This window comes from Lutjanus erythropterus, chromosome 9 (genome assembly GCF_056507025.1).
Source record: "Lutjanus erythropterus isolate fLutEry1 chromosome 9, fLutEry1.hap2, whole genome shotgun sequence".
NCBI lineage: Eukaryota > Metazoa > Chordata > Actinopteri > Lutjaniformes > Lutjanidae > Lutjanus > Lutjanus erythropterus.
Window position 1 is genome coordinate 19,998,906 of NC_139325.1, and position 21,493 is coordinate 20,020,398.

The 21,493-nt window shown below is 38.1% G+C and overlaps 2 protein-coding genes across 2 annotated transcripts; one reads left to right on the forward strand and one right to left on the reverse strand.

Moving 5' to 3' along the window:
• Positions 1-525: 525 nt before the first annotated feature.
• Positions 526-5,671, reverse strand: LOC146321328 (uncharacterized). The gene is made up of 8 exons (XM_084726452.1): positions 5,272-5,671; positions 4,810-5,187; positions 4,684-4,704; positions 4,477-4,515; positions 4,283-4,382; positions 3,565-3,639; positions 3,031-3,109; positions 526-1,210 (listed from the first exon to the last, which is right to left on the reverse strand). Exons 1-8 carry the CDS (start codon positions 5,330-5,332, stop codon positions 1,133-1,135), a joined length of 831 nt encoding a protein of 276 aa, XP_084582578.1. The 5' UTR covers positions 5,333-5,671; the 3' UTR covers positions 526-1,132.
• A 5,123-nt stretch (positions 5,672-10,794) lies between these two features.
• Positions 10,795-20,949, forward strand: LOC146321329 (TBC1 domain family member 15). The gene is made up of 10 exons (XM_084726421.1): positions 10,795-11,355; positions 14,013-14,198; positions 14,330-14,448; positions 16,047-16,150; positions 18,126-18,193; positions 18,323-18,469; positions 18,952-19,042; positions 19,142-19,290; positions 20,168-20,309; positions 20,408-20,949. The coding sequence occupies exons 1-10, from the start codon at positions 11,148-11,150 to the stop codon at positions 20,574-20,576; spliced, it is 1,383 nt and encodes a 460-aa protein (XP_084582547.1). The 5' UTR covers positions 10,795-11,147; the 3' UTR covers positions 20,577-20,949.
• Positions 20,950-21,493: the final 544 nt, after the last annotated feature.

The following is a 21,493-nucleotide window of genomic DNA, read 5'->3' on the forward strand; positions in this document are numbered from 1 at the left end:
TGGTATTTTTGCATTTATTTGTGGTCGTTTTGGTCATTTTTTGTCTTTCGTAGTTACACAAAAGGGGGGTTCTGGCCTGCACCTGGTAGGCCCGTTCAGTAATCCATCCATGATACTAATAAGACCACTACTTAACACTGTCTGTCTCAGGATGGACCAGAAGAAGTGCGACAAATAACTATTTCAAAGCATGTATAGCCATGTGATTAATATATTAAGACCTACTAGATATGACTAGAAAATATCTGGTCCTATCCTTTAAACAGGACAAATTTAACACAACCTAGATTTTTTTTAAAATAACAGATTAAATTTAAATTAGGTGTGAACATGACGCAAAACCTGCAATTAGTCTCTACATTGCTATACTTGAGAAACTTTTGCCCAAGGGTGAATTTTTCTTGTCATGGCTGGTAGGGACAATAATCATGCAGCGGGGGATGCATACTTTAAAAACGTGTGCTAATTATTAATGCAATCATATAAGTTTTCAAGTGCTTTGTCAAAAAAAAATATATATATATATTTTTAAATCAAATAATTGTCAGGGACAATTGTCCCTACAGCCCCTACCCAATTCTAGGTCCTTGCTTTTGATTTTAAATCAGTATTATAAATATAGGCTTATTTCCAAGGTTTCACATACATGAAATTTGCCTTACCATGTGGTGCATTTTGGTCAAATTTAACATAGTGAGAGAAAAGAAAAGGAAAAAGAAGTACAGCAAAAGTCAAGGATGATAAATATAAAATACAAATTTACAGTTTTAAAATGAAAAGATCTGTACAGTGTTTAAAATGTTGAGGTGTCTTGTAACAGACTGATGACAGACATGACTTTTGTTTGAAACAACATCTCTTAGAAAACAAGACATAATGAATATGAACCAAGCCATTCATAACTGGCTTCATAATTTCTCCAACAATGAGCCAGTAAATAAAGAAAACTGTGCTGTTCCTCACAGACTTCATTTAGTCTTAAAATCAGAGGGAGTGCATCCTATCTTCCTCATGATAAGATAACCCTGTTGTCAAGCATCCTAAACACCATAACACATGTTTACGCATTAACCTGAACATGTGCACAACACGATGCTGAATCTAAATAGATTGGACTTGAGATGCAGCTTTTCTACTCTTTTGAATAATCCACATTTGCATATACACTGTCTGTGTGATCCGTGCTTTGATCCATTTGATCTGCAGGGGCCTGCAAAGACAGGAGATGGATTACATTAAAGGTATCTGTGGTGTTTTAGATCTCTTGTAGCACAATGGAGCAGATTTTCTATGAATGGGTTTCTTTTTCTTTTTTTGATTGTCTCATTCCAACAAGTTCTCACTCTCAAAACTCTTGGTCAATGACCCCACGCCTCAATCTATAACACTGAAAGTGCCCCTCTAGCATTAGTATTGCATGTGCAGTCAAGTTAGCAACCATAAATATGCAACAGCCAGTTGGACTTTCAAAATAAAACTTCCTAAGAAACATTTCACATTTTATAACTTGTGGACATGCAGGAAAGGACAAAGTTGGATGACTTTTATTGTCATAGTCAGGTGACCTTTCTTGATATGGTAATAATAATAAACACAGTAAATGTGAAATGGTTGCAGTGTGGTTAGGTTAAGGCAATTAGAAAATTCTGAAACTCTGAAAACTCAAAATTTAATTTCTAAATAAATTTAGATATTAGTGTGATTTAGAAAGAACATAGTTTAGTTTCTTTGTTGTGTGTCTATGCAAAGTCTAGATTTTAAATTTTTATTTTTTTGCTATGTTGGGGTATTGCAGTTTGGTTAATTTGTAAACAATGTGATTGGAATTACATGTTTGGCTTTATTGTCAACCCACTATTTAGTCAACCAAATAATATGTGTTGTCTGGTATAAAACTCTCTACTGTCGCTATAATCCTGTCCTCCGAGGAGTTAGCTTTTCTCTTTAGATCCATAGCTATTCCTGACTAAACCCTACTTTGTACTGCATTATATAGTAACTGTTGATTGGAGGCCAGATGCTGTCAACTTTAAATTTGTTTGAGATTTCTAGATCACAGGTGTGTAAGTCACAAATGAGCTACACAAAACTTGCATAATCAAGGTTTTTAATGCTCAGTATCTTTAGTGAATCAAATGTAAGCACAGAGACTAAGTTAAAGTAGAATTTAAGAGCAGCTTTACAAATGAGGCACATGGTTTGGGTGACATGAGTTAAAAAGATATCATTGTTGACTATTAGTTTCATACTGGGTGCGAAAAGCAGTCTTTAGGTGAAACTCCTGTGTTTGTTTGACCCATCTATCCATCCCACCTCCTCCACACATGGGATTTGTTTGCTCTTTAAGTTACATTACCTTTCAACAGCACATAATAACATTATGCAAAAGGGGTGCCCCATAAAATGATGCTAGAGGGTTTCCCTCCAGTGTCATATACTGTTTTTACACCAAAGTTAGCACATATATGCAGGGTTTTTTAAAAAAAAACACAGCTAAATCTTCTAAAAAATAGGTGATTGAGCCTTTTCCCACAGCCATAAGACAAGTTTACCTGTCTGTTTTATTCTGATGTGTGACGGAAAACATGTCTGTGCAGGAGAGCAGAGAAAAGTGTTTTTAAAAGCCTCTGAGTGTTCAGCTGTCAGTGCGTTTGTAGCTTCTAACTGAAACTTTTGTTTGTCTCCTGCATCACTGTTTGTACCTTCAGGTATCTGCCTTATGTTTCATGTTCGCTTTAAGCTGTTAGGGTTTGCATTAAATCATGCAATAGATTTTCCTGTCAATAGTGTCAGAGTATTCCTCTGATCTACAGGTGGCAATAATGCAAAAAAAAACACAATTAACGAAGGCAGTAAAGAAAAGGACTTATTTCTAGTAAACATGAATGTAAACAACACAGTGCTCAGGCTTTTTGTCAAGCACCACTGGCCATAACATTTGCTTTACAACAACACTCCACTGTGCTCCTTTAATGTTATAGCTTCAGTTGTCATAACAGTTTAGACCTAACAGAGCGGGGGGTATTTTACCTCCATGTTGATGTAGACAGGTTCATTGATGGCCTTTGGTTCAGGAAGGTCCTTGTCTTGGTTTTTACAGTGTGCTTCGCTTAGGAGACAAAAGACACCTGTTTAGATTCTAATTTGATTAAACTATTAGTTATAACTTTGTTAAACTTGTATTGCTCATACATATATACAGTGATAAAAAAAAAAGAATATTAGAATATTGTAATTCCAAATTGATTTAAAGGACCAGTGTGTAAGATTTAGGGGGGATTTTAGGGCGATGATTCAATCATGTATAATTGCCTGAAAATAAAAATTATTGTGTCATCTATAGTTTACAATAAGCCGTTTATAGCTACAGAGGGAGCCAGTCCTCTAAAGAGGGCCTTTCACATTTTTTTTTTTACTTTTACTGCCATTGTTGCTGCCTTCTCTTACATGCTTGGAAGGGAAGGTTAAGACAAGGGGAATTCACTTAGTTTCAATCTGCACCTACCGCTAAATGCCACTAAATCCTGCATACTGGTCCTTTAACTATTGTATCGCGAAACAAACCTGTTGGCTTGGTGTGACGATGGTCTTCGAAAATTAGCATAGTATCCAGAGTCCTGCCTGATAAAAGATTTTGACCTGTGAAAATAGATTATTGCTATGAGATGTGTCACTGAAGTGATTATGAAGCAAATGCTGTGCAAACGAACCCCCAGAATCCAGAGATGGTTTAAAATCAAAATGTGACCCATATATGATGAAATCTGTTAGATACCTTTCGATTGTGACATTATAAGACATCAAATTTGGAGTATATTTTATCTCTGCATTGGGACCACTTTGACACTATAAGAATATGAAGTTAAGATATTTTCCTGATTTGAGTGATGCTGTATTTTGAAGGCCACACATGGTTTGATGACAAAGAGTGACAATATGCCACAACCTGACCTGGTATAAAGCATATAAAAAAAATCTCCAGATATGATCAATATTTTTGCAAGAATTTAAAAAAGATATCTTCAGATTCTGGGGTATTTCTTCCACATCACATAACTGCCCTCCAAAAGCATATCAATACATACATGTCTTAAACTGAGATTTAGGACAGAGAAGCTTTTTTCATCACCACAGGAATGCAAAAACATATTTGAGTGGAATGGGACTTCAAAATGTCTACACATGGCTTAAGAAAAACACAAAGGTGAGTCAAGCAACAAAAATACTTTTGCTGCTTGCAAGTGCCACACTCAATTTACAAATGAGCCCTTTGTGAAGTTACCTTTTGTGTTTTATGCAAAAGACAATTCCAACGATGACAATAATGATCAGAAGTGCAGCAACAGGTACAAAGATGGCCATATAGTTTGTTGTTGAACTCACTGTGAACAAAATTACCACAGTTATAAGCAGCAACCTTTTTAATTGTATGAAATTTACTGAGAAACAAACTGTAACTGTTAAATTTACTCGTACCAGAGGTGGGTAATGGAGTGGTAAAATCTACCATTGTGCCTAAAAAAATGTATAGTTTGTGACAGTTATTGGGGTTCCATATTGTGGTTTATCCTGTGGTACTTTTTTGTTATAACTCCTGGGAAAATAATACACAGCCTATTATAGCAAATTTAGAAGTACAGGAACAAATTATACACAGTAAACGTGAAAAATGAAAAGTCATACCTGGAGTGGGTTGCTTAACACCTGTCCATGCAGAAGAAACATGTGAAGTGTTATTTTAATTTCCTTTACTTAAGCATATACATTTAAGTAAAATTATAATTGAAATGTTTTACTAGAAATTCTTACCAGACAGAGAAATTGAGACCTCGGTTTCTACAAAACTGTACTGGTCACTCTTTCCAATGACTCTCACATACATATGTTGCTCATTCTCAGTGACGTTTTTGATCATGAGGGAGCAGTTTCCAGCAAATTTATCTCCAAGGAGCATGGTCCTATTTCTGTACTTCTTAAGCACAAAAGTGTTGTTATGGTGATAAATGAACGCTTTTTTGTCATTGTCTTCTATATCAAATCCACTTAGTACATAATTCTTTTTCCAGTAAACTTTAACTTCACTGGTGTTTTGAATAGACGGATAGCTGAAATTACATGGTATGGTCACATCCTCGCCACTTGTTACAGTAATATTTTTGTCAGGGATATGAACAGTCCAGTTTCCACCTGTGTTAAATACAATAACAGAGTTTAGATTAATTTAAGTTCATACTTTGTGAGATAAAATTCAAAAGTCGACATGCCACCCACCTTTTGCAGTAGAGGCCAGGATCAGTATGAGACTAAGCTCAATGAGGCCTGGCAGCTTCATCTGTCCACGAGAAGCATTTAACAGACAAAATCATGAAATCTTTGAGTGAATTAAGTTTTACAGCAGCATCTGTCACACCATGTAGCTTACATAAGACACAGTTCTACCTGTATTTTGCCATTTACTGAATTAAATAAATACTCACTGTGAGAGGGAGCCAGGAGAGGTTCTGGAGCTGTGTTGCACTTAGTCAGTATGAATTAGAACTTAACCCTGATGTGCAACTCTTGGGTGTGTTTCCTGTTGCTCAGCAGCTGAGAACTGAGAAAAAAAAAGGAAGTTGGGCCAAAAATATGAACACTGACCACAGAATAACTTTCTTATTGCACTTTGAGGGCAAATGTTAAACCAGTATTCATCATGATGGGGAACTCTGGAACTGTTCCTCCTCAATTGAAAAATATAAATACTGTGAAGTAGTGCTGGATATACTGTCAAGGCCCACTTGCACGTAAAGCTTTTACACCACTCTGACAGGTCTTTACACACGAAGTGTGAAGAGCCTGAGGAAGTCTTTGTAAGTTAACAGATATAATTGTTGCATTGGCATAGTCACCTAATGTGTGACATTTCACACAGATAGAGATGTTGTCCATCTGCCGTATACATGAAGTGAACTACATGTTGAAACGCTGTTGCATTTGAGAGTTACCTTTCCACATAGACTGCATATTGCACCAGTATACAGGGTTAGTCTGACACTGCACTCTGTCATATAGAACAAAGGATGTACTATTAGCATACCTCAAAGGATTGTAGTTCACTGTTTACACACTGTAAAATCTAAAACTCATTGTCTCAAAAAAAGAACTAAGTGAAGTTGAGATTTTAAAGCTAAAATAACTTATTTTGAGTCCACACTGCTTAGACACTGTACTCTTTGTTGACGGTACTGGCCAGATAAGCAGCTACATAAGGTAACACTGTGAACTGAACACCCTTCATCTCCAACCCCCACCCACTTTCTCATCAGATCCACACCAATGTAGTCACCAACTATTTTTTCTCATTTTGAACTAAGAATGTCAAGTTTGCCAAAAGGTGAGGAATTTAAATAAAGTGTTTAAAGTCCTGGGTTGTACATTTTTATCCTTGTTAGTCACGTTGCAGCAGTATGACCACATGTTGTTGGTGATATATCAGATAAGCTAAGTTATCCCTAACTAACAAGCACATAAACCTGCCACTGAATTTCTACAAGACAGCATAAAATTATTTACTCATCAAATTACTGTAGCAAACACAAAATTACAGTAATGATAACAAGAATGGCCACTGCTGTTGAAACGACATCCACACGCCTTGCCCTCCAAAAAAGGTTGCAGCGAGGTCGAGCGCCCGTCAGACGTTAGCCGGACACAAGAGGAGCTGGCTGAGCTGCCTCGTGCTTCGTGGCGAGACATCAAAATTACACCCCAGGCCACAACCTCCAAAAAACATTGCAGTGAGGTCGGGCACCCATCAGACACAAGCAGGACACAGGAGGTGCCAGATTTAGATTTTTCTTCTGTTGGCTCACTTTGTATTTTGTAAATTGTTAAAAAAAAAATAAATAAAGTAAACCATTGCATTTTGTATTTTTGAAAGCATTCTTACTTTACAGCATTTCTTCACACCTGCCCAAAACTTTCGCACAGTACTGCGTGTGTGTAGGCATGTATGCACACACAAAAGTGGTTAACATTTGTGACAAGTAATGCAGGCATTATATTTTACTTTATTGTCCCAAATGCAAAGGTGATGAAACCATAAACTTTAACCAGTGTTTTTAATAACTATACATGGAAATAGTGCTAAATATGTATATAATAAACCTGAATTAAGAAATAAGGATCGACTATACACCGACTGCACATAAGGGTTTGAAAATAATGCCAACCACAATATTTTTTTTAGAAATGTCTCATAACCTTGTGTTTCATTGTATTAACAATATCCTACCTGTGACAGCTGCTGAAAGAGTCAAGAGGCCTGAAAGATTCTGGAGTGAGCCGTTCGATTCCATGTTAGTGACGACAGTCTGCAGCACAGATCATCCGAAAGAATAGAAAATGTAGGTCGATAAGAAAACATGTCTAAAAAGATGGATGTGGGTAACTACATTTAAAACTGTGGGAAAAACTCTGGCGAATGAGGCCTAATCTATGAAAAGAGGTTTCGATCATGGTAGTCTGAGTAGTTGTTATTCATTACCTCCTCCTGCTCAACATTTTGTAAAAATCACTATGATGCACTGATTGTCAGCAAAATATTTCATTATTGTTATGGTGCCAGCCAGAATTCAACTCACAATTTCCTGTTTTAAATTTTAAAAGGTTATTCCCCCACATGGATGCATGAATACCCTCTGTCATAAATACTTTTCAAAAAAAAATAAAAAAAATGAACCACCAGAACAACAGCACACAAATAATCAGGGTTACAATGCAGCATAAGTCAGTTCAGTATAAATCAGTGTATTGGTGGGACAATGGAAAAAACACATTTAACTCAGAGAAAGTCATTTTCAATCAAGTCCAAAATAAATATTCCCTGAAATTCTTCAGAGTTCACTATAAAAACACAACTTTTCAGGTCTTCAGCAATAAACAGCAAAAAGAACTTTTAATGGTTCAGTTTAGTCAACTCGCCAACAAAGTTTATTAGAGACCTGTGGACAGGTATCAGTTATTTGGTCCATGCTCAAACAGAAAATCAAACACCAAAGGTTTGTGAAGGAAGAAAATAAACAAAAAAAAAAAAAGAAGAGGAAATGACCTAGCGTTTGCCAACTCACCTGTAGTGAAGGGAGATTATTGATCGGCTGGTTCTTGAGATACTTGGTCTTCTCAGAGGACTCACGTGGCGTTTTTCCCACGCCGTCCTTCAGAGACCATCATTTCCTTTTTAATTCCATTATAAAGAAAGAGACGTGGGCCGGTCAGTGATTGTTGTCAGGATGGACAGGTGACAGAGGTGTGAGCTTCATTAATTAAAATTAATTAATTTTCCGGGGACATATTATTAAACATTACTATAAATATACCAGAATTAGCCATAGGCTAGTTTTGATTGACCAGATGTAAAGTTGGCAACCTAGAAATCTGCCTGATAATCTTGGACAGGTCCCTGTGAAATGTGGACGCTGCTTAAAAAGGCCTTTGCGTCACATGCCAAGCTGGAGCACCTGCCCATTTGCGCCTTGATGCCCAAAGCGCCCTTTTGTCAAAGTGGGTTTTTGTTTGTTTGTTTGTTTGTTTGTTTGTTTGTTTTTTGTAAGTGTGTGTGTGAAAGTCTGTCTGTGTGGCCCAAAATAATAAATAAAACAAAATAATAATAATTCAGATCTACCCTCGGTCGGTCACATGATCCAAATAGACGTGCCTTCACTGCCCTCACTGCCCTGACGTGCCCAGATGTGCCCTGTAGCTAAGCGCTGCTAGAGCTGCCAGAGAGGGGTCACTGCTAGTCTAGGAACCAAAGACCCAAGGGTAGGGGTGCAACGGATCACAGTTGACCCGTGTCCCGTACAGATCGCCCTCTACGGTTCAGCACGCATGTGATCCACGGACCACATGTGAGCATCATAGTTTTACTGTCACTGTTACTTTTGTATAAGTTATAATACCTGAAATCTCAATGCAGAGTTGCAGACAGGACAGATGCTCCTGTGTGCAGCGCATCTCTGTGGAGAGCGACTGATTTAAAATCCGTCACATCGCCTTGAGTGAAATCCAGACCATAACTTTTTTCACTGATGTAACTATCACCAAAGAAACAGATCATAAAACTGTGATGTTCATTAAAACTGTGGTGATATCAGCTGTCTTAACTTCTACACAGCTCCTCTCTGCTCACCGGTGGAGCTCTGTCTCGCCCCGTCTGTGACACAGTGTGTCTGCTGATTGATTGATTGATCATGACTTCTAACCAATCAGATGTGCTGTGCTGTAGGCGGGACATTGAGCCAGACTACAGAGCGTAGTTGTGTATTATACTGTACAGTGTATAATGATCTAATATATGTATAGTATATACATAGTACAGCACTGCATAAGTTTGAAGTGTTCAATATATTACCATTGTCATTACTATGATCATTATTATTACATTATTACATCATTACATTACAAAAACTATATTGATAATTACAGACAAAGATCAAAGACAAGTGCATTTTTTTAAATAATTTAACCCTAATCCCACCACTTTTTTCCTTTTTGCTGATCCGAAAAATTATCCGATCTGTGACTCAAAACCGTGATACAATCCGAACCATGAGTTTTTTGATCTGTTGAACCCCTACCCGAGAGAGCACTTAAACAACTGATGGTGCGGTGAATATGTTTTGCAGCGGTATCTGTTTGTGCACGGTGTATTCTTTGCAAGATGACTGACGAAGTGAAGTGAGCATCCTGTGTGTGTGCATCTGACTCTGCACACACTTCTCATAAGTTATAGCTAGTTAACCACATACAGCGTGCTGAGGGGAAAAAGGATGTCAGGCTTCTTTTTGTTTCTGTATGTTTCTTTTGTCATGGGCAAAGTGCATTAGAGATCTGTATCATTTTACTGTCAAGTGAGTTGCAGTGTTTTTCCTATGTTTCTAGGGGCAATGAGGCTTTGGCTATGTTGTTTCACTAAAACTATGCAATCTACATGCACATTCACATAATTTTGGACTATTACAGTATAAATACAACAACAATAACAATGATTATTATAGAGGAATTTGAATCGTGATTTTCTCAACCTCTCATTTAAACATATCAGTATGTGTTTCTAACATTTGTATATATACACACAAATTCAATATAATATGCATAAATATAAAATATATAACTTTTATAACCTTGCTGTCTTGTGCAGAGTGGACAGTCAAACTGAATAAAAGCACAAATACATTAAAATACATGATTTCTATATCATTGAATTATTTTTTACTTTATTATTAGCACTACAAATAATAAAGGGCAGATTATGGATCAGCACCATGGAGCAATTTCGTGGCCCCCTTTTAACTTTGAGCGCCTGCCCCTCCAAAGGTCTCTGCACGGCCCTGACTGTTTGTAATATCTAAATCAGGGGTGGACAAACTTTTTCCCTTCAAGAGCCAAAACTGAAACTTACTGTTGGGTCATGAGCCAAAAGCACACAACCGATGTTTTGTACAGATACAAAATGACACTAAGATCCCAAGTTCCATTAAATTCCTGTAAAAAGAGTCGCTCTATCCCTCTCTGCTCAGATTATGAAAAATAATTAATAATTAAGGATCCTATTTAAAGAATTTTTATATTGTTTTGGGGGCTTTTGTCTCTGTTGAATAAGACAGGTGAAGGCAGACTGGAAAGGAAACATCTAAGTACTTGATTCTACTAAGAAGAAATATGAGTACTGTCATTGATGGAGTTCAACCCGTGTTTGGAAACTTTTAGCTCTTGATGCTTTTACAAAAAACCACTAGGTGGAGTGAGACATGCTCACAAATACAATGAGTGAACTTAGCTCCGGACTCCACCTGGAATGTGGGCCAAACTAGGATCGGTAGGTGCAGTCATATGACTCCCAGATGGCTGAAAGAGAGTCAGCAGGGCTTGAAATGTTTTCTCTGAAAGCTTTAAGGAAACTTTTGTGATCTTGAACGACGGAGTCTGTCCTCACTCATGGCTGCTTTCAGTCCCATGCAGCTCGCACAAGGGGATGGGAAGCGACGGGAACAGTAGTTTATGATGGGAGGATGACAGTTGGTTATATGGTGAGCCTCTGTGCTGGCGCGTCACGCAAACTCTTCTTCACCTGTGCGTTGGTGTGATCGCCAAGACTGCATGTAGACATGGAGGATCTGAATAACAGCAGTCCACGGCAGGCAGCGGGAGAGGAGACGAGCTCATCGGACCGTCAACAGTCAGATGTCCTGCAGAGGAGAGTAGCAGCGGTCAGCTCTCCTGCTCTGGCCGCCGCACGCCTCACCTTACCTGGAGTCATGGACACCGAGGGCAGGGTGGACGAGTCAAGACTGAGGATGCATATTTTCAAAAACGGTACATCTATTTATCTGTCTGTCTAAAACTAAATAATAATGCGCACTGGCTGTTAGGGTGAAATCGGGTAATTTGGGACATCAGGAGAAATGGGACAACATCTTGGGCCCTTAAGATATTAGCAGCAATAAAGTACACGTTACATTTCATGGGAAAGGAATTTGAGTAAGTGCCAAATAGGGCTCAACTTATATTTGACTTTTTGGCCAATACTTTTACACACACACACACACACGCACGCACGCACGCACGCACGCACACACACACACACACACACACACACACATATGTAGACCTGTATAGCTGTGGTAGGTCAGTATCAGCCCGATAATATTGTCTGATTGGTATAATCACTCTGACTCTAGTATCTGATGCCTTCAGGTAAAGTGAGACAAAAAATTAAGATAAAATGGGATGTTTTTCTGAAGTAAAACAAGTATGTTTCTAGGCTATAAGGTGCCATAAAATCTTGAGTTATTAAGCTATTGTGTTCCACTCTGTCATATTACAGACATTTTAGCATTTTTGTCAATTACAAAATATTAAAGATGATGCAGTGAGTTCATGTCCTTGGCAATAGTCCAGAATTATCCATCATTGTTATACACATGATGTGAGCGTGTGTGTGTATGCACACTTGCATGCTTATACACATACACACACAATTTAAATAGCCTAGATGCTATTGTCATTCATATGCAATAATTGTTTAGCATGCAACATAAGTGTCATTGGCTCAGTTTTAAATTAATGTAATCAGAACAGGCCAAGTACAAACCTTAAATGATCCCATAATGCCCATTTACAAATATAAAGTCTTTGCTAATCCAGTGAAATTCATATTTTAAAGATTATTTGTACCTTTCAGTAGGCTATTATAAGTTTTTCTCTACCGCTTTGGCTCATTTTTTGGAACAGTCTCTTCAGCATTCTCTAAACTGTAGTCACACTGGCTTCATGGGACATCACAACTCTATTGCATGTCTGCAAAAGTCAATAACTCACCCAAAACATTTCATTCATGCCTCAGTGTGCCAGTACACTGGCAAAAGCAACCAAAACAAAACGTTGCTTCATCATCGTGTGAGCTGTACTGATCAAAATGTTTGAATGTTTTTTTTCACCATGGCAGTTAACCCTGGAAATGTTTCTGCTAAACAAATCTATGTTTTTGTTTGATTGTTTACTGTACTAAACAAGAATGTCAGTTTTGTCTTGCTAAATGTTATTTTGTATCACACTGAGCTTTTTAGATTCATGTTCCCACAAGAGGTAAAAGTCAATACTGTGCTACACAGAAAAGGGGTATGCACATTTGTATGTATGCAAATCCATGCTAAAAAGAAAACAATTTCACCGTGACTCAACCCCTCCGTTTTGATCAGCAAGCTACAATCAAGTTATTAATGTGAAAATTGTAGACAGTTGTACTTACTTTTTAGCAGACATCTGCTAAAACCCATGGAATTTGCTTGACTGAATGAGAAATTCAAATCTTTGTAACTGTTCATAGACTTGAACTTATTGTTTTTTGGGGGTTTTTAAGAGTCATCCAAGAACCTAGCCAAAGTGCATGAGCAAAAACTGCAATACAGTATAGTACTACATGGGAATGACTGCCATGCAGCACATCTTATATTCTACACACTGAAGACTGTCTTGATGAAGTTTAATATTATTCTGAATATAAAAGGCTGAAAGGATCCCAAATGGTTGCAGATGTTTAACCAATTAATTGGTTAGTTGTCAACTATTTTGATTATCGATTAATTGTTTTGGGTTATGTTTTTTTTTTCATTTGAGGACATCACCTTGGGTGTGATCAACATTCTTCACCATTTTCTGCCATTTATAATAATTGAAGAGAGATGTATGACCATTCCTACAGAACAAGAGGAAGTCAAGTGATGCTTTGCTTCAGCACAAGAACCACAGTCAAACCATTCTTTAAAATCTATCATTTCCTTGCACATGATGGACCACCCTTAAGCAAAGAACTCCAGCGTGACTATTGTGATAAAACAACACACACTATCTAGAAAGTTGATAAGAAGCAGAACAAAATCACATGAGATTCAGCAGTCAGACAATAACATTCATTGAAGTGTGTGAACCTCAGTAATAAGAATACCTCTGGATTAGTGTTTTGAAGCTAGCTCCGATGCGTTAAACACAGTTCTGAGGTCGTCACTCAGCTGTTCCAGGTACTATCCTGACATGCTGATTGGCTTTTGTGTATGGTTGACAGTACAGGACAATCTACACAGGAGCTCTCACTGGGGTTAAACTTCACATGAATGTTGAAACTCACCCTTCTTTTCTGTGGCCCTTTGACCTTCATGCACATTCCATTCTCACAAACCAAAGATTAAAGAAACTGCAGAGCAAAACATTATATAAGACGTCTCAAATCCTCGTCTCAGATCCTCATCTCAGATCCTGTTGAAAGCGGGGTAAAGTTCAGCAAGTTTTGGATCAGTAATTGCTTCCTTCCTGCAAAGCTCATGTTCTTGTGTGCAGCCCATTCAGTTTCTTTTTTGTGATCTGGTGGAGACTGATTTGAGTAACAGTTGAAATAACCTCTTACTGTGAAAAGACTGTTGAGTCAGTGATTTTGACCACTGTAAATGATCAAAGGGTTTTCGATCCCTGTCCAGGTGGCGTGTGTCCTTCTGAGCGAGGCCTGGTGTGGCGTTTCCTGTTCGGGATGTACCCATGCAGCTCCACAGCTTTAGAGCGCTCTCTGCTGCAGGAGCAGTTGGTCGTACGTTACCGGGTCATGAAGAGAAAGTGGCAGCAGTTTCTTCCATCAGCTGTTCAGATGCACCTCAATGGCACTGATGGTAAAAGCCCAAACATGCACCAGTAGCCCTCTGTCACAATGAAAGAAGTCGTATTTCACGGGTTTCACTGCTCTGCTTTGTCTTTTTTTATTTCAAACCTCTATGACCATGTGATTCTGTCTCCGTTTCAGCTGAGTTGGTGTCAGCAGTCAGGTACTTTGACCAGAGGCAGGCACAGGCCCAGCAGCAAACCCAGGACCAATCAGAGGATGTCGGGGACAGACTGGCTTTCTTGGAGCTTCAGGCACAGGTTAAATGAGTTGAATATATATGACTGTATACTGGTTCTTACCCCTCAAAACATCTAGGCATTAATTCATTGTATAAAACTGCGTTTCCACCACAGGAACGTTCCCCAGGGACTAGGAACCTTTGGGTGAACTCAGTGTTTCCACTGCAGGGGCCAGGGTCTGAATTAAGTTCTGTGGATATTATTTTACCCTGGAAAAAGTCCCAGCTTCGGGGGAGGAAAGGGAACTTTGAGAGTGGGGCTTGTGGTGTTGAATATTTCTGATTTGGTGGAGCACTAACAGCATTTCATTTCAGCCACGGTCCACATGATGCTGTAACATTAAAGACACGATTCTGTACTTTTCAAGTAGATATACAGCCAGTGTTGATAGTAAATGTTGTCAATTAAAGAAATAAATTGCTATGTTTGTGCTTTATTTACAGAGAGAGAGTTCTTCTGCTGTTCTTCCTGCAACTAGTGATGTCACTGGATGTAAGGAAGAACAATAGGGTTTTTCAGCTGGAATTTCTAGTTTTTGCCTCTGGGTAGCCAGGGGTGTACTACATGAATATTTTGTCAAGTGACACTGCTGTGGTCAACAAAGTAATGGCTTTGGGCTAGGGTGGTGATAGCTTGCCCATAATGCATCCTGGTGCATGTAGGCTGCATGACTCTGTGAGCAGCAAAACTCTTTGTAGTCAATATAGCACACACTGAGGAATTTATTGCTTAATTTGACTATATTTATCATCAACACTGATGACACTGCTGTCCTGTGTCAGGATGACCATCCTGACGTCATTGTGATACACAAAAGAGCACTGCATTGCATAAAGGAAAAAAAAAGAAATGTAAACATAGGGAACACCCCTTAGACAAACATGCAGCACTGTATGGGGGATTACAGTGCGGTGTTTCTACACTTCCTTGTATTCTTTGTTTTCTGTATCACGTGGACATGGTCTGTCAACAAATCACAGGACAAACAGATAAGGTGTAAATGTGAATCCTGTCCAGTCTCTTGCAATCAATCTCCCACATTCAGTAACATGTAACTTTGTGCCTTTGACGTCAGAAAACACTGTCAGAGCACACTATTATATTGACTTTTTCCATTTTTTTTATCTTGTTTCTGACATGTTTATTGACACGAGTATTTACTTTTGAGAGACAAAATAAGGATTAATCCATTGTGTGGTCTGTCTCCACAAGCTCACTGTTTTGCAAATGTTAAGGATGATTCCAGAAATGTAACAAAGCATCTAAGAAAAACTGTAATTCTAATGTATATATTTCATTGCTGCCTTTTCTATTTTCCGTTACATTTCTGTAGTTCTATTAAATATATTATCTTTTGCTTTGCTTGGTAGAAGAGAAAAGGTCAGCTGTTGGGAGGAGTGAAGTGTGTTCAGGGAAAGTAGCCAACAGGATCTAATTATGTTAAGTAACACTGTTAGTAGTACAAATTTTCTTTGTACTAGTTGAAGTGTTTACCTTCTTCTGTCTGGAGAGTCTGAGTTTGTGGAACAGCTGATAGATTTATGTATGCAGACACTGATGTCACAATCAATAACGGTCAAATATATTGTCTCTCTACATATCCTTCCTGTCACCAGATACTGTTTGAGCGCATGACGTTTGACCAAAGGGAGCTGCGGGAGGCCATCAGAATCATTGACAAGGATGTGCCGAGAACTAACAGAGACCTGAGCTATTACCAGTGAGTGATTGTGAAATAAAAGATATGTGTCAACACACGGGGTTTGAAAATTCAGTCGCTGACCCTTGGCATGGGGTTTATGGGACTAAAGATCTAGATATTTTGTTTAAGGAGCTAAAAGGAGTCATTGACTTTCTGCTCACCTCAGTTGACCTAGAAAGGAAAACAAAAGAAATGGACTGTGGTAACAGTCTGGTTTAATTTATTGTTATTACCTCTAACACAGTCAAGTCTTAAGGCCACATGAACCTATTAATCACAAAAAACAAGAAATTCTGCCATATTGTTGCACGGGGAGTGAACTTTTTGTAGTTAAACAGGTTGTTCACACTTTGTTTTATCTTAGATTAGGCTGTAAAACTTAAATCTTAAAATTGTGTAGTTTGTAATTTCTATTTTAAACGATTAAAACAATTTTCTACTTGTTGGGATAGTCCATCCCAAAATCAAAACTACCCATTTCCCCTCTTACCTGTAGTGCTATTCATCAATCTAGATTATTTTGGTGCGACTTGCCAAGTTTTGCAGATATAGTTTTGGTAGAAATGTGTGCCTTCTCTCAAATAAAATGAAAATTAAATGGCACTCAGCTTGTGGTGCTCAAAGCGCTGGTATAGTCCAAGTCTCCTAAAGCCCTGACATGTCAAGTTGACTAAAAAAATGTTATTTACACCATGATTGAGCTACATTCATATGCACATGCACACTGTCTGAACTGGGTGTGTGTAGTGTGACTGTGTGCAAACAGCTTGTCAGCTTGTCAGACTTGGATTATGCCAGATGAGCAGTATGGAGGAATTTTATGTTTTTTTCCAGTGGAACTCCAGCAGTGTCTTGCAAACTAACACAATAAATCTGACCCTCAATCAGCATGAGGGTGAGTAGATAATGACTGAATTTTCATTTTTTGGGTGGACTATCCCTTTAAGATAATGCAGGAACTAATTTCTGTCTGCCAAACTACAACTGGCAATTGTATCATTGCTTAGAAGGAAGCATGCAGCTACTCATGGACAAGAGGTTTGTGACCACACAGGATGTAAACATTATCGCCGTCCTCCTCAGCTGAGTTATAACCTCTCAGCCATTAGTAGACTTTTGCATGGTGATGCAGTTGGTGGGTGTAGTAGAAACAAAAATAGTTGTTACATGAAACTGCTTCAAATGTCAAATTTCAAATGTATTTATGGTGCTTTGAGCAACACAAGGTGAGTGCCATCTAGTTCCATTATGTTCAAGAAAAGGCTGAAATCTCCAAAAGTCAGTAAGAGGCACCAAAACAGTACAGATGGATAAATAGCACGACAGGTCAGAGGAAGGATGTGTATTTTTGATTTGGGCTGAACTATCCCTTTAACAGAAAGTCTAGCTGTGAGTTGCTCAAGAAAAACAAAATTTTAAGTATGTGCTCCGATAAACATTAAAGGAAAAACAGACCCGATTGATACCTGATTTAGAGCCACCAAGGTGATTTTTCTTGTCCCCCTCAGGGCTCCAGAACCAGTCGACCAGACTGCCTTTCCTAAATATATGTTGCAACATGTTGCTTCAATTAATTGGAATTAATTAATTTGAAATTGTTGTTTGAAAGCTTGGGTAACATCTGCAAATTTGTATCACCAACTATCAGAAATATTCATGCTGCTGTGTGTTTATTTTAAAAAATAAAAGACATTTAAGTGCATTTATTTAAACAAATTTAGTGTTAAAATGAATTAGGCTTTAAGTGCATTTATTTAAACAAATTTAGTGTTAAAATGAATTAGGCTTATTTTCCAAACAGAAAAAAAATACATTTCATTTTTACCTATACTTTTTTAATATGAGTGCAGTAACTAAAGCGTTTATAGCTCCTTCATAACTATAGGGTAACTACAGAGGCTTTATATCAGTGTATTGCAAGTTTCTGCAGAGATGTTTTATTAACTCTGCTAATTAATGTCATACCATTGTCATACTATCTATGTGCCTGCAGGGGGGAAGGTTCGGGAAATCTGTTGGTGTTGAGAGACATCCTCATCACTTATGCTGCTTTTCATCCAGGTAAACAACAAGAATAACCCCTCCTCAGGTTAATTGACACTGAATAGATAAGACAACACTAGAGGCTCTGTGTTGTGCTGTTAAAGAAGTGTTTGTTTTTTGCGTCAATTGTCTTTATTGTTGATCCAGAGGTCAGTTATGCCCAGGGAATGAATGACCTGTGCAGCCGGTTCCTGGAGGTTCTTGATTCCGAGGTCGACACTTTCTGGAGTTTCTCCTGCTACATGGACAAATTCTCCAAGGACTTCAGAGCAGACGGTCTGCACAGAAAAATAGGTGGGATTACCAAAAAATAAATGCAACTTTATGTGTAATATATGTTATGTTTCTAAGATATACTACATGCTGTAAGATTATATGTATTCCTGTATGTGGTTACAGAATAGATTTGCGACCTCTAGTGGAAAAACAAGGATATTGAAAGTGTATCTCTAGAACAATAATTCAATCAACTGCAAGATTACACATTATATTAAAGTCTCATGCTATGTATTGGACTGATTAGCTCATTCAGAAATGCTAAGTTTGATGTAGGTCATGCATTCAGACAAAAAGACATATAAAATGTGAACAAAATGAGATAATCCTCAACCAAAATCACCCAAATAAAACTAGTCCCTGAACTCATTAGGAATAAAACTGTTCCACTACAGATTACACTGCAAGAAAACAAGGTTTAAAAGTTAATTAAGTTAAAGTTGATTTGTTTAGATTCTGCTGTATAAGCATATAAAAGAGTTGCTTTTAATGTCTTTTAGAGTTGGAGGCAGCCCTGTTGAGGGAACTGGACCCCCAGCTTTATTCTCATTTGGTTACAGACAGCATGGAGAGCTTCACATTCTGCCACAGGTAGATCCTTTGTACATGTGTTTTCATTCTTTGTCTGAATATGAGTTTATATTCCACATTCACATTTTGTTTGTGTGTGTGGATGTGGATCCTTTTAAGGTGGCTGCTGCTGGGCTTCCAGAGGGAGTTTGAACACAGCGACGCATTACGTTTGTTTGAGATCTTGAGTTGCGACCACCTGGAGCTCATCTCCCAGCAAGTAGACCGTGCTCGTTATCAGGAGAGGCTGACACGGAAACACAGCGCAGGTAAAACCCAGAACTCAAGGCTGAAGAGCAAATCAGACTGATTGTGGAGAGCTAGTTGTTACCTCTGTTAAACGTCTGACTTTGAAGGTGCTGGAAACAACATCTACTGCATCACAGATCAAAAAGAAAGCAGCATCTGAATATACACTATGCTCATAAAACTGTCAAAGCAGGCAGTGCTGATCAAACGTGGATCAAGATTATGTTACTACATTGTCTATTTCTCCCCTAAAGTAGTTTCAAAAGCATAGTTTAGTGTACTCTTTAGCTGTACTGAGAGAAATATTGTAACCTGATAGCCTTCATTTTCTGCCGTGCTTAGAAATGGAGCCTCCTGAAACTGAGATGAAACACGAACTGTTAATCAAATATGGATCAATATATTGTTATGTTATTACAGCTATAGAAACATATTTCAGTGTACTACAAGATATATTGTGATCTGGTGGCTGCCATTTTGGCTCTGGTTTCCAATGTTTATTTTTTTCGAAACTTAGATCACACTGTCAAACCTGGCAGTGTTGATTAAATATGGATTGAGATTCTGTATTGCCTGTTTTTCACCTAACGTGTTTGCATACTTCAGTGTACTGTTTAGCTGTAATATGTAATATGAGAAAGTTACTCACCAGAAGAGCATGTTAACAGACACAAAGAAGACAAAGAGGGGCTCACCTGCATGTGGGGCTGCCAGATAAACAGAGAAGCTCAGATGACAACACACAGAGGGAGTATGACTCCCATTTTCTGCTCAGGACGCTATTACTTCACTATGTCTTTACATAACAAATGGTTGTTTGCTCAATCTAGTGAGGCTGAATGTTGTGTATTGCACCTTTAATATAGTGATATGTCTTTGCCTTGCATATGTTTGCAGAGGACAGTTCAAAATCAGAGCTGCAGGCCATCAACACGGACTTCACCTTTGAGCTCTTCATCTGTGCGGCCATCCTGTTAGAGAACAGAGAGTCTCTGCTGCAGTGCCGAGATGATGTGCAGCTCATCCAGTTTGCGAGCAGGTTCGTCTGTATGCTGAGACATGAAAATCTCATCACGGATTGTGTATGTATGATGATTTAATAAATGTGTTTGTTCAATGTTTGCCTTTTTGGTGCAGCCTTCAGGGAACACTGGACCTGAACAGCACACTGAAGAAAGCAGAGCACCATTTGTACAACTACTGCAAGCGCTGTGCGTGGGACTACATGAATGGACACTGCAGAGCACACAAGAACAAAGAAGAGGACTTTCTATATCAGCTCCGTAGTTTACTTGTGTTAAAGTGATAGCTACTATTTAAATAATTTTTTAAAGACTAATGAAACTATTATTTGGGACATAAAATCTCTATTTGGGGTTTTAAAAGGCACATATTCTTTATCTTAGTTTTAATTTTTGAGGGAAACCCACTGATGTAATGATGGCTGCTTACCTTGAGGTGATAGTTCGGATTATTTGAAGTGGGGTTGTATGAGGTACTTATCGATGGTCAATATATTAACCCCAGTAGACGCTGGTCGGGACGTCCCCAGCTTGGAGCAGCAGAGAGGAACAGAGAAGATAAGCAGCTGTGCACAGGGACAGTTAACAACAAAGATATTTAGAGACTTAACAAATGATCCACCAAAAAGGAATTAATATCAGTTTAAGTGTATACTATATTTAGAATATTTTCACTGCTTTATGTTGCTGTCAGACAGCCTTCTCTGACAGGAAACGTCCAGTATATGTTCTGCATTGTAAAATGACTAATTTTTGACTGACTCGCTTATGGAGTTTGGTTGGTTTTAGGAGAATAATATTTGACTTATATAACAAAGATTTCCCATCAGAAATGGCTGTCTAACAGCAAGGTAAAGCAGTGAAAATATTCTAAATATAGCATACACCTAAATGATAAGGATTTTTTTTTTTAGATAGACCTTTTTGTAATTGCCTAAAATACTTTTTAGATGACCCTGCCCACAGCAATACATTGCTTAACTTCCATGCTGATACTCTTATCTGCTTCTCCTTGCTGGGGGTGTGCTGATCAACATGTACTGTAGCTAATACACTATTGATAAGTATCTAACTCCACTTCAAATAATCCAAACCATACCTTAAAGTTTGATGAGTTACTGATATTTATTATTAATTTACAGTATTTATTGTATGAATGTCGACCAACATAGACTGTGAGTTATTATGGTTGCTCTCCTAA

What these genes read in the sequence shown, in the direction of transcription:
- LOC146321328 (XM_084726452.1), bottom strand. Translation starts at nt 5,332, where the DNA reads ATGAAGCTGCCAGGCCTCATTGAGCTTAGTCTCATACTGATCCTGGCC. An exon ending in TTTTGCATAAAACACAAAAG is followed by an intron (nt 3,640 to 4,282) that starts GTAACTTCACAA and finishes CTATTTTCACAG; the next exon opens with GTCAAAATCTTTTATCAGGC. An exon ending in CTGTCTACATCAACATGGAG is followed by an intron (nt 1,211 to 3,030) that starts GTAAAATACCCC and finishes CTGTCTTTGCAG; the next exon opens with GCCCCTGCAGATCAAATGGA.
- LOC146321329 (XM_084726421.1), top strand. Translation starts at nt 11,148, where the DNA reads ATGGAGGATCTGAATAACAGCAGTCCACGGCAGGCAGCGGGAGAGGAG. An exon ending in GATGCATATTTTCAAAAACG is followed by an intron (nt 11,356 to 14,012) that starts GTACATCTATTT and finishes ATCCCTGTCCAG; the next exon opens with GTGGCGTGTGTCCTTCTGAG. An exon ending in GACACGGAAACACAGCGCAG is followed by an intron (nt 19,291 to 20,167) that starts GTAAAACCCAGA and finishes ATATGTTTGCAG; the next exon opens with AGGACAGTTCAAAATCAGAG.